General features: G+C 43.5%; 1 protein-coding gene across 2 annotated transcripts in view; it reads right to left on the minus strand.

The window, feature by feature from the left end:
* Positions 1 to 10,956: 10,956 nt before the first annotated feature.
* Positions 10,957 to 16,300, minus strand: part of CTIF (cap binding complex dependent translation initiation factor) — a 419,667-nt gene continuing 414,323 nt past the window's right edge. For both annotated transcript variants that reach the window (XM_082254608.1, XM_082254607.1), the window contains one exon: positions 10,957 to 11,962. In XM_082254608.1, coding sequence (XP_082110734.1) covers positions 11,747 to 11,962 — 216 coding nt within the window. In that variant the 3' untranslated portion in view covers positions 10,957 to 11,746. The remainder of the gene's footprint in view (positions 11,963 to 16,300) is intronic.

A 16,300-nucleotide genomic window follows, 5' to 3' on the forward strand; every position in this document is an offset into this window, starting at 1 on the left:
AGCACACAGAACATGGAAATGCAATTATTTTAGTAAATTAAACTGCTAAATACCTTTTCTCATCAGCAGTATAGAGCAGTGTTGTGACCTCTTTTAGAGTCTGGTTAAAGCTTGTAGGAGGAGTTTTCATTCTCCTCTGAGGCTGCATGACTCCTGACCCTCTGTCTGGACAGTGCTGATTGGCCCTGTGCTGATCGCATGCACTCTCCCAAAAAGGAAAAAAACCTCTTTAACAATACACACTAAACTGAGCATGTGCAGAGTGCCTCCAAGGCTTTGTTCTATCAGCAGATGGATTGGTGACTGTGGAAGAAAGGGAGGATCAGAGAAGACAGAATTAAACAGCCTTTTTACACGAGGAGGATTAACCCCTTAGATTCCACAGTGAGTATAACAAGCATGCTTTCCTGCATATACAGACTTATTCTACGGTTGTGGGTTTAGTAACACTTTAGCTTTTAGCTTTTTTAGAATTTAGCTTTTTGGGCTCTAACCCGGCAGAACGCAGTCCTTTCATCACAAAATTTTGGGACTGTTGTAGTGTTTTGGATAATGGATCCCTGTATATTTCTACAAACAATTAATATTTATAATATTGTACAAAAACGCAGCTAAACAATCCTGAAGTCGCTTCATAGTGTTACTGGCACAGTAAGACATAAATATACATTAAACAAAGCCGACGGACATGTTAATATTAAGACACCGGATACTACAACAGGACTTTCTGAGTGTGGGATCACATTCTGAGTGAAGCTAAACTCAAACTATGTTTTCAAAACTAAAAACCTATATGTGGCAGCCATCTATCATACAGGCATGAGATCAATGCATGTTTCATACTGTAATTCACTGGTTGGAGACCATGATGGATAAGTAGGTATAGTAGTATATAGTAGGTAATAGGTTATACCAATTAAAGTCTGCTATGGTTTGGGCAATTAACTGTGTAGCCACGCCCATATGGGTGGTATCTCCTCCCACATCTCTGAGGGTCATGTGGAGGCCTTGTCTACCATATTTAAGTCATTGACTCAGTCATGGCCTCCAGGCTCTGAGGAAGAGGCACAGCCTCGAAACGCGTCAGCCCTCCGCTTTCACGAGATATTGGACTCCTGTAAAGATGCTGCTCTATGGAATTGAAATGCTTGACTTTTACGCATGTTTGTGAGTAGCTGATTTTTACCCTTTTATTGTTAATAAAACTCGCTGAGGATAATGCGCTAGGCTGGTGCATCCTTTCTTTGTTTTGGATTTACAGTGTCTGGTCGACCACCCTGGTCATAGAGGGCAGCAAAGCCTAGCCTTAGTGGATGCCAAGTATAAGTACAAGTTCCGAGCTAGAGGCAGCCTGAGGACCAGGTTCTGAGCGCAGGAGCAGGGTGCTGAGCACCACTAATTTTTTCTGGATAAGTAGCTCTGTTCAGTGCACACAAAACAAATTCTGTATTAGCTATTCTTTCAGCTGACTTCTCATAAATTCTGTATTGCCAAATGGTTCCCACTGTTTTAGGTGAAGGGATTTTGGAGTAGTATGTATGTGAGATACAAGTCAAAGGACCAGGTCATCAGTGGAAGGGCCATATTCCCAGAGCGTGCATACACATGAATATGGAGTAGCACCATTTTTCGTGATGCACCCACAACTCTGAGGTTTCCGGCCAAAGGGTGTGTGTGTGCAATTAGCACAGACAGCCAGAGAAGGATGCCACGCCACTGTCCTGTCATACCTGGATGATCCCTTCCACTGCTGACCCAGCATGCCTTTGGCTGACTGTCTTGGTTTTGTTATTTTTTTTTGACCCAACAATAAGAATCTCTTAATGGCTCTGGACATATCCTGACTATCCTATTATTTGGTGATGTGCAGAGATACACTGATTGTTAACCTGCCTGCCTGGTGAGCCCCACTAAGGTTCTCAAGCTTTGACTGAGCTCTTCTTACCTGCTGTCTATAGGCCTTGGCCATGTACTGGCCTTCCATCAGAGTATATTCATGTGGAGTCCTTCCTGCAATCTCCTGGAACTACCTTGCGAGATCTGCACTGAATTAACATGGAGCCTACCACTCCTGACCTCTCTATGCCTGGCTGGTATGTGGCTCATGGCTTTGACTTCACTAATCTACATATGTTTTGGGCCAGTGAACCAAAATAATAATGTTAGATATAGCCACGCACATAGCATTTTTGGAGGAAGTCAGACACAGCAAGCTACATTTCTCCCATTATAGGTTGTTCTACAGCAGGGGTCTCCAAACTGTCTAAGCAAAGGGCCTGTTTCCTGTTCTTTAGGCTTTAGGGGGGGGGGGGGCAGACTGGGGTCAGTGGGAGTAGAAAATCCCCCAGCATCAGCTGGGCATAAACAATGGGCCATCATTGGCTTTGATGGGGGGTGGGGGATAAGACCCCATTGTTGGTATTCATGGGAAGAAAGGTGCCATCAATGGTGTCCCATCATTGGTGTCAGTTGGTGGAATAGTGTCCCAATGGCCAGATAAAGCCAAGCAAAGGGCCACATTAAGGGCTCCCAGGCCGCAGTTGGGAGACCACTGCTTTAAAGGGAGTGCCTAAAGCTATAGACACAGAAAATGAAAGTTTAATGACAAACAGATTGGGGCTTGGCAGGTGTCGACACGGGCTTGGTTGTTTTGATCTGTTTAGGCAACGATCACTCTGTAAGCAATTGTGCAGTGGTCTGGTCTCTCCCTAAATTCAGCCACCAGATTACAGACATTACAGATTGCGTTTTCCCTCCAACGGCCTAATCTGTAAACATATATGAGCAATTAAGGAAAATGCAGATTTAATGGCCAAAGAACACGCAGCACAGCGGTGCCGGTCAGGCAACATAAACATCTCCACAAAGGTGGACATAATATGTAGGGTTAAGCATTTTCTGCTCACACAATGCCTTTAGTGGCACACGCTGGAGCTAAATATTTCATAAACAGTTCTTGCTGAGTAGCTGTGAGCGTCTATAGGGGACACAATCTCGCTGTAAAACGCGGCGGTTTTAATGATTTCCAGGTAATTTTCTTCTGAAGAAAGTACCAAGCTGAATAATTTATAGATCTCGTCTCAATGTAAATGTTTCTGAAGACACAACAAACACATGGATTCCCACACAATGGAAACGTCTTGTTGTCTTTGCCTTACAATGGGTGGGTCCATCAAAGGAACTCATTTTGTTCAGTCGTCTTTAACCAACTGACACTGAGGAATGATAACGATGGCATGTATATACAGCCAAACAAAAAGCGGGCACAGAAAAATTGTTTCGGTTGCTAGTATTATCTGGTATTTTTCACACTCGAAAAATTAAAGGTTTAATCTGAGGTCATTGTTAACGATGAGAGCAATGCTCACAGACAACAGAAAATGGTTCAACATCTAGGCACGAACTGCTTACCCTCAGGTTTCTTCACAGTTCCTTTGACACAGGGCAGACTGATGGACTATTTCAGTTTATCCCATGCTAAGAATTTGGGAACCATACTCACTAAAACTTATTGGGCTTATTGGGGTGATAAAAGTCTTCCGAACCTATGCAATCACTTTCCCTAACAGCTAGTGGCTGGTTGTGCCAGCAAGGAAGTCATGTACACAATAGTTGGCCAAGTTAAAATGTATCCTTCAGTACTCGGCCTGGTAGGCTTATGAGATTTGATGACATCACTACTTTGCTGCTCACTGTTCTCCTTTCTGGAGAGGAACCTGTCCCTTGGGACCTGCAGTGCAAAGATCTCCTTGCCTTCGGTTTATTCATTCTGCGTATCTGTGCTTTCGCTACATCTCCTTTTGCTTCTTCACCATTTCCCCACCATTTAACAAATTACCATTCGTTAGGATGGAAGTTCTGACATTAGGAAACAAAGCCTTGCGCTTCTACACAAAGAGTCAGTATAGAAGATATTGGGGTAAGTCAGTAGTAGAGAAGAGTTTAGCTTACAGGCAACACTGATGACTAGTCCTGGTTGACCTTTCTTGGACACAGCTTCCACAGTTCAGGTCCACTAGAAATACAACATTATAAAGAACACAAGGCAAATGTATTAGTTATAATGTGAGAGGTAAATGGTTAAGAAAAGACCATCTATTATTAAATGTGGCTATAGTCTTATAATCCACAAAAGAATGAAACTGCAGCCAATCTAGGCACAACTTGGCCTTATATAGCGGAATCAACCATCATTCTTGATTTTTCTTTTTTCTTACATTATATACATATATATGGTCCACCTCGTTTTTCTCAAATTCAAGGGGAACAAGGCGAAATTATGTTCGCAGAAAAAAACGCCATCATCAACTATGCAGAAGACTATTATTGATTCTCTTGCTTGGGAGAAAGGTAATTAACTGAAATTCAACCTAATCTAAAGATTGTGACTAGCCTGGTCAGCTTACGTGAAACAGACTACTGATGGTGATTTACCTTCCTGAAGAAACATGACCACAGTTGTATAAAATTCTTTGAAGGAATCTAGTGCTGACTCAGAAATCCATAGAGAAGTTGTACGAGGGTCATTAAGCCAGCAAAGTACCCTCACTTCATATTCTTTGACAGAACCGGACCAATAGTGACTCAAATTCCTTAGAGGGATCCCAGCAAGGACCTTTATGGGGTAATTAGAGTAGTTCCATTTCAAAACATGCGACAGAACAAGCCTATTAACGATTCAGCATCTCAAGTTGGGCAAAGCCATTGTCACATTGAGCATGACAGGACAATTACTGATTCAATTTAATAGGAATATGGATTCAGTTTCTTGACGACCATACTTGACAATGCCTTAACATTTCAAAGGACAACAGCCAAATAACGTTCAAAAAGAACCGATCTGCCCTCTTCGAATTATCAACGGAAAAAGCAATATATCAGTCTAGACTCTGCTGTACCGTGAATTCCGGGAACAGAGAGCACATACACCTAACGTTTTACACTCCTAGTGAGCCCTGCCAGACTCAGTAGGCTTCAGTAACATGCATATTACAATAACACTCCTCTGCCAACCAATACAGTCTACAGCACATTCCAGTTCAATGTTCTGTATGATGTATTACCAGAACAGTCACTAGTTATTCGTACTATGGAAACCCCAGTGGGTTCGCAGTTGGCAGCAACATTGGAACTACCAGTAAACTTCAGTCTACCTACTGGCAGCCCTGTTCGAGATTACACCTGCTTCTAATTTCAGCAGAATCTTTCATCTGAAGGAGAAAACCACAACTAATCCCAGAAATAAACATATATAGTGGGTTTATCCCTAGAAAGTTGTTCTTTTATCTAGGCTTTATTTAGTAACGTAATGCAAATATCACTAGAGTGCAATTACTCAGTATCCAATCAGAAATGCTCTTTAATTGGACTGAGCTGTAAGAATCTGATTTCTGATTGGTTACTCTAGCAGTACCCAAATGCACAAATTACTCCTAAACCGTCTATTGGATCTGATAGACACTTTCAATGTCAAGAGATAGTCTAAGAACTGATTGATTGCACCATACACCACATAAGACATGTCAACTATCAGAACTTCCAATGCAATCACTCAGAGTATTGGCATTTGGCAAGACTGTTTTTTAAATAAACAGCAACCCAATAGCACAACATTAGCTATTAAAAGATCCAGTATATACTGTGTGAAGTGTGAAAGAATCATAAAGCACAAGAGCTTTTATGATCCCCAGCAAAGCAAAGAACAAGCTCCAAATCACTCACCAAACCCTTGGGATGGGAAAAGCCCATCAGAAGGCAAGTAGGTTACTTAGATTGGGCTTTTCAACTGCAGCAAAGACTGACGTAGGAAAAAGGTTATAACTTCATGAATCATTTGGTATTTTCATATTTTATTAGCCTTAGGGTCTATGTTGATGGGCTTTTGATTGCCTTGGAACTGCTTCTCTCACCATACAAGTCAAGGGGAATACAAAAGCAGGATGAATGAACCTGTCGTCAATGATCAGTGAATGATCTCAGGAGCATCCTAAACTGAGCTCAAAGTGAAATGAACACTGGATTTGCCCATCGACAGAGGCACAAAACATGCTGACTCAAATGGTTATAAAAAAAAAAAGCAAACAAAATATGAGAGTGCGTATATATATATATATATATATATATATATATACATACATACATACATACACGAGGACTGGACCAAAAGTAGTGCAAAAGTGAGCATAACTTTTTTTATTAACTTACATAGGTCATTCAAATTTTACATATTGGTAGAGTAACACTTCCTCTATAGTAACTCTGTGCAGATAAAGAATGGATTCTAAGCAGAAGTATTGTGCAGTCATTGAATTCTTGATGGAGGAGTGCAGGCTTTCTGACATCCACAGAAGGCTACAGAATGTTTACAGAGATGACACCATTGACTAGAGTCACCAGTAACAAGACATTGCTCGTCAATGGTGTCATCTCCGTAAACATTCTGTAGCCTTCTATGAATGTCAGACAGCCTGCACCTCTCATTTATCAAAAACTCAATGACGACATTTTGCTTCTGCTTGGAATTCATTTTTTACTTGCAATGAAAGAGAAGATGAATTACTATAGAGAAAAAGTTACTCTACCAATATGTGAAATTTGAATGGCCTAGGTAACTTAACTAAGGTATGCCCTCCTGGTAAATGTTGAAGGGGCATGCTCTACATTAGCACTCCTTTTCTGGCAACTGTGGGGGGCCCTGCTGTCCATTAACACTGCCCCATCCCTGGAGGCTGTAGGAGGGACCCTGCTGTCCAATAACACTGCCCCATTCCTAGGGGCTGTGGGAGGGACCCTGCTGTCCAATAACACTGCCCCATCCCTGGTGGCTGTGGGAGGGACCCTGCTGTCCATTAACAATACCCCATCCCTGGTGGGTGTGGGAGGGACCCTGCTGTCAATTAACACTGCCCCATCCCCAGTGGCTGTGGGAGGGACCCTACTGTCCATTAACACTGCCCCATCCCCAGTGGCTGTGGGAGGGACCCTACTGTCCATTAACACTGCCCCATCCTTGGTGGCTGTGGAAGAGACCATGCTGTCCATTAACACTGCCCCATCCCCGGTGGCTGTGGAAGGGACCATGCTGTCCATTAACAATGCTCCATCCCTGGTGGCTGTGGAAGGGACCCTGCTGTCCATTAACACTGCCCCATCCCTGGTGGCTGTGGGAGGGACCCTACTGTCCATTAACACTGCCCCATCCTTGGTGGCTGTGGAAGGGACCATGCTGTCCATTAACACTGCCCCATCCCCGGTGGCTGTGGAAGGGACCCTGCTGTCCATTAACACTGCCCCATCCCTGGTGACTGTGGAAGAGACCCTGCTGTCCGTTAACAATGCTCCATCCCTGGTGACTGTGGAAGAGACCCTGCTGTCCATTAACAATGCTCCATCCCTGGTGGCTGTGGGAGGGACCCTGCTGTCCATTAACACTGCCCCATCCCTGGTGACTGTGGAAGAGACCCTGCTGTCCATTAACACTGTCTCATTCCTGGTGACTGTGGGAGGGGCCTTGCTTAACACCCATGTGTCTGTAGTAATATCTCCTCCTATGAAGAATGTGTGCGTGGCACTGTCTGTCCACACCTTACTGGACTGCACCAGGCTGTGCTGTGATGGTGTCACTCTGCTGCAGATCCCCCATACCCAGGTCCTGTCTGTGCCATTGTGTCAGTGCCTGTGGAGGGGACTCTATCGCCTGCTGTAGCTGTCATGTCATGGGTGTGCATGCCTCATGTTTATATGTATGTTGTGTTAGCTGGATAAAGCATGTTCTTGGTCTTGGACTATCTCCACCCCTCACAGTATGGGGAAGGGTCTGAGGATCAGCTGATGCCAAATTAAAGTTTTATAAACAAAAAAAAGTTACGCCTACTTTTGCATGTTTTTCGGTACATCCCTCACTCCCTATATATATATATATATATATATATATATATATATATATATCACAGGGCTACTTCACGCACATTTATTTTATGCCAGGAAGATTTCTAAACCAATAAGCAACTGTCTGGGTCACATCAGTAGATCAGTTGTGTTGGGGAAGATGACTGTGGCAGACTTAATGTGTAATTCTTGCACAGAAATGCAATTTGTCAGTCTAGATGACCTGACTGCTTGTCAATGGCCACACTTTGTGCGCTTGTTAATCGTCCTTCGCTGTTTTTATAATTTTATGAGCAACTGCTCAGGTTTCAGACACGTCCTTCAAAGTAAAACGCTTGGCTGTGGTCGCCAAGACAAAGTTATTTCTTAAAACATTAATGCACGGCCCAAGAATGTGGGCCACTCATCCTGATGCTCTTTGATGGGGGACTTGGGACTTCAAAAATCAAACTTCCTTCTACTCCCAGAAAGTTCAGGATGAGCAGAGAACAGGAAGCCACCCTGCCTTTCCCCTCTCGTCTTTGGAATTCAACGTTTAATAAGCATCGGGGATGATTTACTAAGTCAACGATCAATAGAGAAAGTAAATAAGGAAACGGCCCAGCGGTGACATCATTTCCTGACTGGCCTGCAGGAAGCGGAGATGTGACCTGAAATTCTTCAGCATCTCTACGCCACCAGCGGCATGCCGCACATCATTGAAGCCAGAAAAGAATCCAAACACTGTGTACCTGTCCAAGTTTTCTGAAGGAAAACTCCTCTCTTATTAAAAAATACAACATATATAATTGCTACACAAGATATTCTATAACCTAATATAATTACCAATGTTCTTCCCACTTCAATCCATAGCCAGCTAAGACTTCTTAAAACTGTAAAAGAGAAAATTCTAACTTCTCTGCCTTACAACAACGGTAATCATACTCTGTATGTGTACACAATGCCCTACAATCCTACCCCCAGTTTACATGTTTGCAGAAGTCTGCATAGAACTTTAACTCAAATCACAAACATACCCTACAAATCGTTTTGTCTTTGGCGGTATACTTTCTATGACACTGGTAAGCATAAAGGGGATGCTAAGGCTGCAGCTTTGTATTGCTGAGCCTGATCATGTGACTACAGGTTAGACATACCCTTACATCCTTAGCAATGCAGGCAAGGATAACTATATCTACATCACAGAAGCAGGTAAGAATCTGCAATAAAGTGTTCTTATACCCTTGCATTGCATATAGTGCCCCTGGAGCAGTGGATATGGCCCACGGATCCTTTAACAAGAATCTTCATCAGGGAAAAACATTCTGGTTTGTAATAATGTAGGAGAAAAAAAAAAAGGAATGAGTGATGCTGGCCACTTGCTGCATCTCAGGGGAGAAACAGTAGTGATCAGAGCAGGTTTTCCAACTTGTCTGATTGATTCCTTCTACATATGACTCAAAGCAGTCACCATCCACTCCAAAGGGCCCCAGGCACCACAGAAGCAGACACTTGCAGGATGCTGGTGTAATCACCATGCACCCCCTAGTGCCCCACACTGGTAGCCAACACCGCAAGGATGAGCCAACCACAGAAGGAGCAATAGCATTTCCACAAGGTTATTTATGGTTTATCCAACAGCGAGCATGCGTACCACCAGTGGCTCCCTGTGCTACACTTCAGGGAAACAAGGACACAGATGATACGCAAGTAAAGTAGGCTAAATAGTTGTGCGTAATTTTATGGTGTTGTGTCTCCTAATTGATGAGCTTCAATGGATCGCACACATTCTAATGCCTAGTTTCCACTGAACGGTACGGTACAATACAGTTCAGCACGGTTCGGAACGGTACACCTTGATCAGGCTTGCATTTCCGCCAACAGTACCTCAGCAAAAACAATACCTCAACAGTATAGCTTCACCCTGTTGGTACGGTACTAATGTGCTTGGTACCCCAATGAAAGGGTCCCAAAAAAGCGGTACGGTTCGGAATTAGGGTACCATTCACAACTTTTGACAATGTAAACGGCAAAAATTGCATACCGTACCGAACCGTACCGCTCAGTGGAAATGAGGCATTAGATCAATAAGTGATTAATGCTGAAATCCAGGCAAGAAGCTAACTAAGACGACAGAATGCACTCAGTAAAAGGTAGCTATTTTACCTGACAAAGCAAATGCATCTGTGTCCATCCAGATCTTAGATTTACACAGCACAGTCCTGTCGGGCAGGACAGGAGACCTGAGTCTTCTCTGCTGCATGTAACAGTTACAGCCCCCAGCCTATGACTAGTCAATAAAAAGAGAAGTTAGCACACTAATGACCTCACCTGTCACTCTGCTCTCTTTTTCTATCAGAAGGCTCCTTGCACTCTAGCAACACCTGATTGACTCCTTGTGCTGCTTCTCCTCCCCCCCTTAGTCTGAGCTCTGTTGTACAGTGGACTGAATAATACACTGAATAATACAGACCTGAATTAATGTCTTTTTTTAAATGCCTGCAGTCCAGCTTTAAAAAATACAAAAGAGATGCATTTACTGCACTAAGGACCTACATGAGATCCGAAGTCACTTATAAGTGACGCTTTTAACAATCTTTTTAATGCTTTATCATATTTTTCTAGTTATATGCAAAAGCAACAGAATCTGCTGTTTAAACCTTTTTGCATACAAGAACAGAGACTACATATTGCATTGTGGTTCGCCAGGGAAAAAAAAATAAAAAAATCGAACAAACTGGGCAGATTTTAGGACCAATATCCATCACGCTAACCAAATCACCAAAGAAACTCCAAGCAAAAAAAAAAACATCTGTAAAAATTTATTTTTCAATGCTGAAGAGTGACATCACTTCCTGTATCTGTATAAAAACGCGTAGAGACTGCACTCCAGATCATCTCTCATTTTAACAGCCAGCGCGGGCACTCCTAATGATAAGGATGAAGACATGTCAAATACTGTAAATGACTAGAGATCAGAGTAACTGTAGTAGTTTTTGGAGACTATATATATATATATATATATATATATATATATATATATATATACATATATATATAAAGGAACTAGATAAGAGTCTGCTTCTTATCTGCCTGTAATTCTCCCTATAATATAAAGTAACAAACCAGTCCATTGTTGGTGGCTCCCTTGGAAGCTAATAAAAGCAAAATGTCAAAACTATAAAGAGTGCAATTAAACTCAACCCGTTGCAGTGTCCTAATTTAAGGCTGGGGGCACCTGTACCCTTCCTAACTGTGGCTGCCGGTCTGTGCACAGCACCATGGGACTCGATCAGCTGCAGGGCCAGGGTTGCCCAATGCCAATCCTAACATGGCATCAAAAGCCGTGACTCAAGGCTGTGAATGCGCCAACTTCCCAGTTACGACGGTGGTAATTGGTCAATACATACGTATGCCTCTCTCCACCTAAAACATCTCCCTAAAAATAAAAAATAATAAAAATAATAAAAAAAAAAAAAAAAAAGCCTTCCCGCCAACTGCCCAGTGCAAGCCCTCTCATTGTGTGTAAACAATAACAGGCATTTGCCATTTAACATACATATCCATGGCACCTACAGTGACCGTGTTCTGGTGCGTGTGCCAAGGCTCATACAATATGCAATGACAGAGGAGGAGGAGGGGGGGGTTGTTTTGTAGTAAAAGACTGGACTGAAAAGAAGGCTGTCACCCCCCCTCCCCCTCCCTTGTCAAGAAGTTTTCAAGCATGCTGTTTAGGAACACACGTTGCTTCTTCTTCACCGATGGCAAGTCCAGTCCTTAAAATACATCCCGGCGTATGCAAAGGGTGGCAAACATCTCCCCCCTACCCTAGTTATGTTTCCTGTGGGCAGTTCCTCCCCTTCTCTCCGGGGGTCACCCTTCAGCCTGTGAGTTTCTGTATGGTCTTATTGTAGTACTGAGTGATGCTTGGCATCAGTGGGTTCCAATTGTTGGCGTGCAGCTCGATGACCTCCAGCAACAGGGACCGTGTCAGCATGGACTCGGAAGGGCATAGCATCTTGTCCCGCGTGATGGCCAGGAGGTCGGACATCATTTCTGGCAGTTGTTCCTCCAGCAGGCGCCCGGTGCTGTGCAGCTGTCGGCAGAGAAAAGGTTAAAAGGTTGTATGCTTTAAAAAAAAAAAAAAAAAAAAAAAAAGACGCTTGTCCCCAGACTTTAGCTGGCCCAGTGTCCCCAGCTAAGCTGGCCCTGAATGCCAGATGTACACCAGAGATAATTACCTTGTGTTAGTGAGTTAGTGATATGGTAAAACCAATGACGGATCCTCTGTCACAGGGGTACAGAGTCACTGACTTACATGCTCCAAATTCAGCAAATACTTAGGGGCCCATAGTCCCCTGTCACACAAAGGACCTGATCAGGTCCGCCTGTCCCTTTTCAGTTGGACCTGATCGGATGGTTCATTATAGACCAGCAGGTGTAAATGGAATTGTGTCCATTAAAGAGGAAGTAAACTCTTCCTGTTTATTTTCGGGTTTTTTCACCCCCTGCAAAGTAAATGCATAATGTGCTAGTATGCATGTGACACTTGCCTGCAAACGAAGTCCGCATTGTCCCCGCTGGCAGTCACATCCATCTTTGCCCGTCTTCCTTCCGGGTCTGTGGACTCCGGCTGTATTACTGGCCGGAGCCGCGTGACGTCACTCACATGCGCACGGGAGCCGCCGGTCATGGCACATGGCTCTAAAGAAACAGCATGGGCGGCCATTTCTTCAGAGCGCATGTTCCGATGACGTCATCAGCTACATGCAATGTAAATATCTCCTAAACCGTGCAAGTTTAGGCAATATTTACATTACCTATAGTAAAGTCTTATTAAAGGCTTGCCTACTGTATAGGTAAAAGATCTCAAGGTGGGTTTACAACCACTTTAACATCCGCCTACCTCTAATCCAATCCCATCCGCTTAAAAAAACCCAGAAGGAGGATCCATCCTCCTCTGTCTAGGCGGACTGGATCAGAGGTAGTTTGGTGTAAATGGACAGCTGGGTCTGTTTACTCCCGGCCGCCCCATAGAGCAGAGTGAGCTCTGTTCCTGCCAACTCTGCATAAACTGAGGGCACACAGACACGGTCATCCACCCGCTCTGATCAGCGGGGGATCAGTGGACCGATCCCCTGCTGATCAAAACGAAGTCAACCTCGAATGAAAGGGGCCTTAAAGTGGTTGTAAAGGCTCAAGGTTTTTTAACTTCATGCATTCTATGCATGAAGGTAAAAAATCCTCTGTGTGCAGCAGCCCTCCCCTGCCCCCCTAATACTTACCTGAGCCCCATCTCAATCCAGCGATGTCCACGAGAGCCTTGTCCCTGAGGGGTCTCTTACGCCTCTGTGGCCGAGACAGCAGCAGGAACCATTGGCTCCCGCTACGATCAATCACAGCCTGTGAGCCAATGAGGCGAGAGCGGGGGTGGGGCCGAGCTCAGAGTAAATGGAAACACAGAGCTGCGGCTCGGGAGCAAGCCTGTTTGGGTGTCACCATAGCAAGCTGCTTGCTATTGGGGGCAAGAGCGCCGACGTGAAACCCGAGAAGAAGAGGATCTGGGCTGCTCTGTGCAAAACCACTGCACAGAGCTGGTAAGTAGAAGATGTTTGTTTTGTATGTTTATTATTGTTATTAAAAAATCTGCCTTTAATATTACTTTTAAGTAGGCGCACACCCTAATTACACTGTATACCATAAACGTCTATCAGCTTTAAAAAATAAAATTGCATTACTAGCTTAGTTTTCATTTTTTATTAAATCTCAGTGCTGCTCACCTCCTGCAGCCTCTTGGCAGCTATATGAACTCAAGTGATGACTGCATGTTTTTTCCCTGGCGGCTTTCCTAATGGTGACAACATTGGACCGTGCCTGTGCAATGTGTGCTGGAATGGTCACATGTAGTCCCCATGGGAAGCTCGAGTGACAGGGTGGCAACATAGGAGACAGACAGGGACAGAGCGTTGTCACCCTGCAACAGGAAGTGCCTGAACAAAGATCTTCATGGCAAGATCACCAGGTATCATCACAGTTTCTGCATGACATTCATTTTTAGATAGATGGATAGATAGATATATAGAAAGGATAGATAGATATATAGAAAGGATAGATAGATAGATAGAAAGAATAGATACAGTGCATTGCGAAAGTATTCGGCCCCCTTGAACTTTTCAACCTTTTGCCACATTTCAGGTTTCAAACAAAGATATAAAACTGTAATTTTTTTGTGAAGAACCAACAAGTGGGACACAATCATGAAGTGGAACGAAATTTATTGGATATTTCAAACTTTTTTAACAAATAAAATACTGAAAAATTGGGCGTGCAAAATTATTCAGCCCCCTTAAGTTAATACTTTGTAGCGCCACCTTTTGCTGCGATTACAGCTGTAAGTCGCTTGGGGTATGTCTCTATCAGTTTTGCACATCGAGAGACTGAAATTTTTGCCCATTCCTCCTTGCAAAACAGCTCGAGCTCAGTAAGGTTGGATGGAGAGCGTTTGTGAACAGCAGTTTTCAGTTCTTTCCACAGATTCTCGATTGGATTCAGGTCTGGACTTTGACTTGGCCATTCTAACACCTGGATATGATTATTTGTGAACCATTCCATTGTAGATTTTGCTTTATGTTTTGGATCATTGTCTTGTTGGAAGACAAATCTCCGTCCCAGTCTCAGGTCTTTTGCAGACTCAATCGCTTTTTCTTCCAGAATGGTCCTGTATTTGGCCCCATCCATCTTCCCATCAATTTTAACCATCTTCCCTGTCCCTGCTGAAGAAAAGCAGGCCCAAACCATGACGCTGCCACCACCATGTTTGACAGGGGGGATGGTGTGTTCAGGGTGATGAGCTGTGTTGCTTTTACGCCAAACATAACGTTTTGCATTGTTGCCAAAAAGTTGGATTTTGGTTTCATCTGACCAGAGCACCTTCTTCCACATGTTTGGTGTGTCTCCCAGGTTTGTGGCAAACTTTAAACGACACTTTTTATGGATATCTTTAAGAAATGGCTTTCTTCTTGCCACTCTTCCATAAAGGCCAGATTTGTGCAGTATACGACTGATTGTTGTCCTATGGACAGAGTCTCCCACCTCAGCTGTAGATCTCTGCAGTTCATCCAGAGTGATCATGGGCCTCTTGGCTGCATCTCTGATCAGTCTTCTCCTTGTATGAGCTGAATGTTTAGAGGGACGGCCAGGTCTTCGTAGATTTGCAGTGGTCTGATACTCCTTCCATTTCAATATTATCGCTTGCACAGTGCTCCTTGGGATGTTTAAAGCTTGGGAAATCTTTTTGTATCCAAATCCGGCTTTAAACTTCTCCACAACAGTATCTCGGACCTGCCTGGTGTGTTCCTTGTTCTTCATGATGCTCTCTGCGCTTTAAACGGACCTCTGAGACTATCACAGTGCAGGTGCATTTATACAGAGACTTGATTACACACAGGTGGATTCTATTTATCATCATTAGTCATTTAGGTCAACATTGGATCATTCAGAGATCCTCACTGAACTTCTGGAGAGAGTTTGCTGCACTGAAAGTAAAGAGGCTGAATAATTTTGCACGCCCAATTTTTCAGTTTTTTATTTGTTAAAATTTTTTGAAATATCCAATAAATGTTGTTCCACTTCATGATTGTGTCCCACTTGTTGTTGATTCTTCACAAAAAATTACAGTTTTATATCTTTATGTTTGAAGCCTGAAATGTGGCAAAAGGTCGAAAAGTTCAAGGGGGCCGAATACTTTGGCAATGCACGATCGATCGATAGATAAATGGTTAGATAGATAGATAGATAGATAGATAGATAGATAGATAGATAGATAGATAGATTAGAATCCTTATCATCTGTCAAATGCAGATCACTCTTCAGAGACCAAAGCACATAAGTCTGAAGAGATTTCTTCTCATTTGTTGCCCTGGACACACAACAGGAAGTGAGAAGTAATCCATAGAAAAGGACAGGGCTATTGGTCACTGGAAAAGGTTTTGGCTTTAATTACATTTTCAAGAAACCCAACAGAAAGCAATCTCCACAAATTGGAAACAGGGGAGATTATTCGGGAGAATTGCCTGTTGCCTGTAACATATTTGATTTCGTTGCTGTGTCTTGATATATATGGCTAGTAATAGCAAAATAATTTCCTCATCTCTATTAAGGTCCTTTCACACGGGCTTTCCGTTTTGCTCAGTGGGGGGATCGATCCGCCGAGCAGGCGGATGACAGCTCCGTCTCCGCTCTGTGTGCAGAGACGAAGCTGTCAGATCCCCGCTCTCCTCTATGGGAGATCAGATGAAAATTGACCCCCTGTCCGTTTTCATCCGATCCTATCCGATCCGATCCTCCAGACGGATGGAAAATAGGGTTTCCATCCATCCGGATTTCACGGTCAGGATCGGATCGGATAGCCCGTGTGGAAGGACCCTTAATGTCT

The sequence above is a fragment of the Pelophylax lessonae genome, assembly GCF_965119305.1.
Source record: "Pelophylax lessonae genome assembly, chromosome: 1".
NCBI classification, from domain to species: domain Eukaryota; kingdom Metazoa; phylum Chordata; class Amphibia; order Anura; family Ranidae; genus Pelophylax; species Pelophylax lessonae.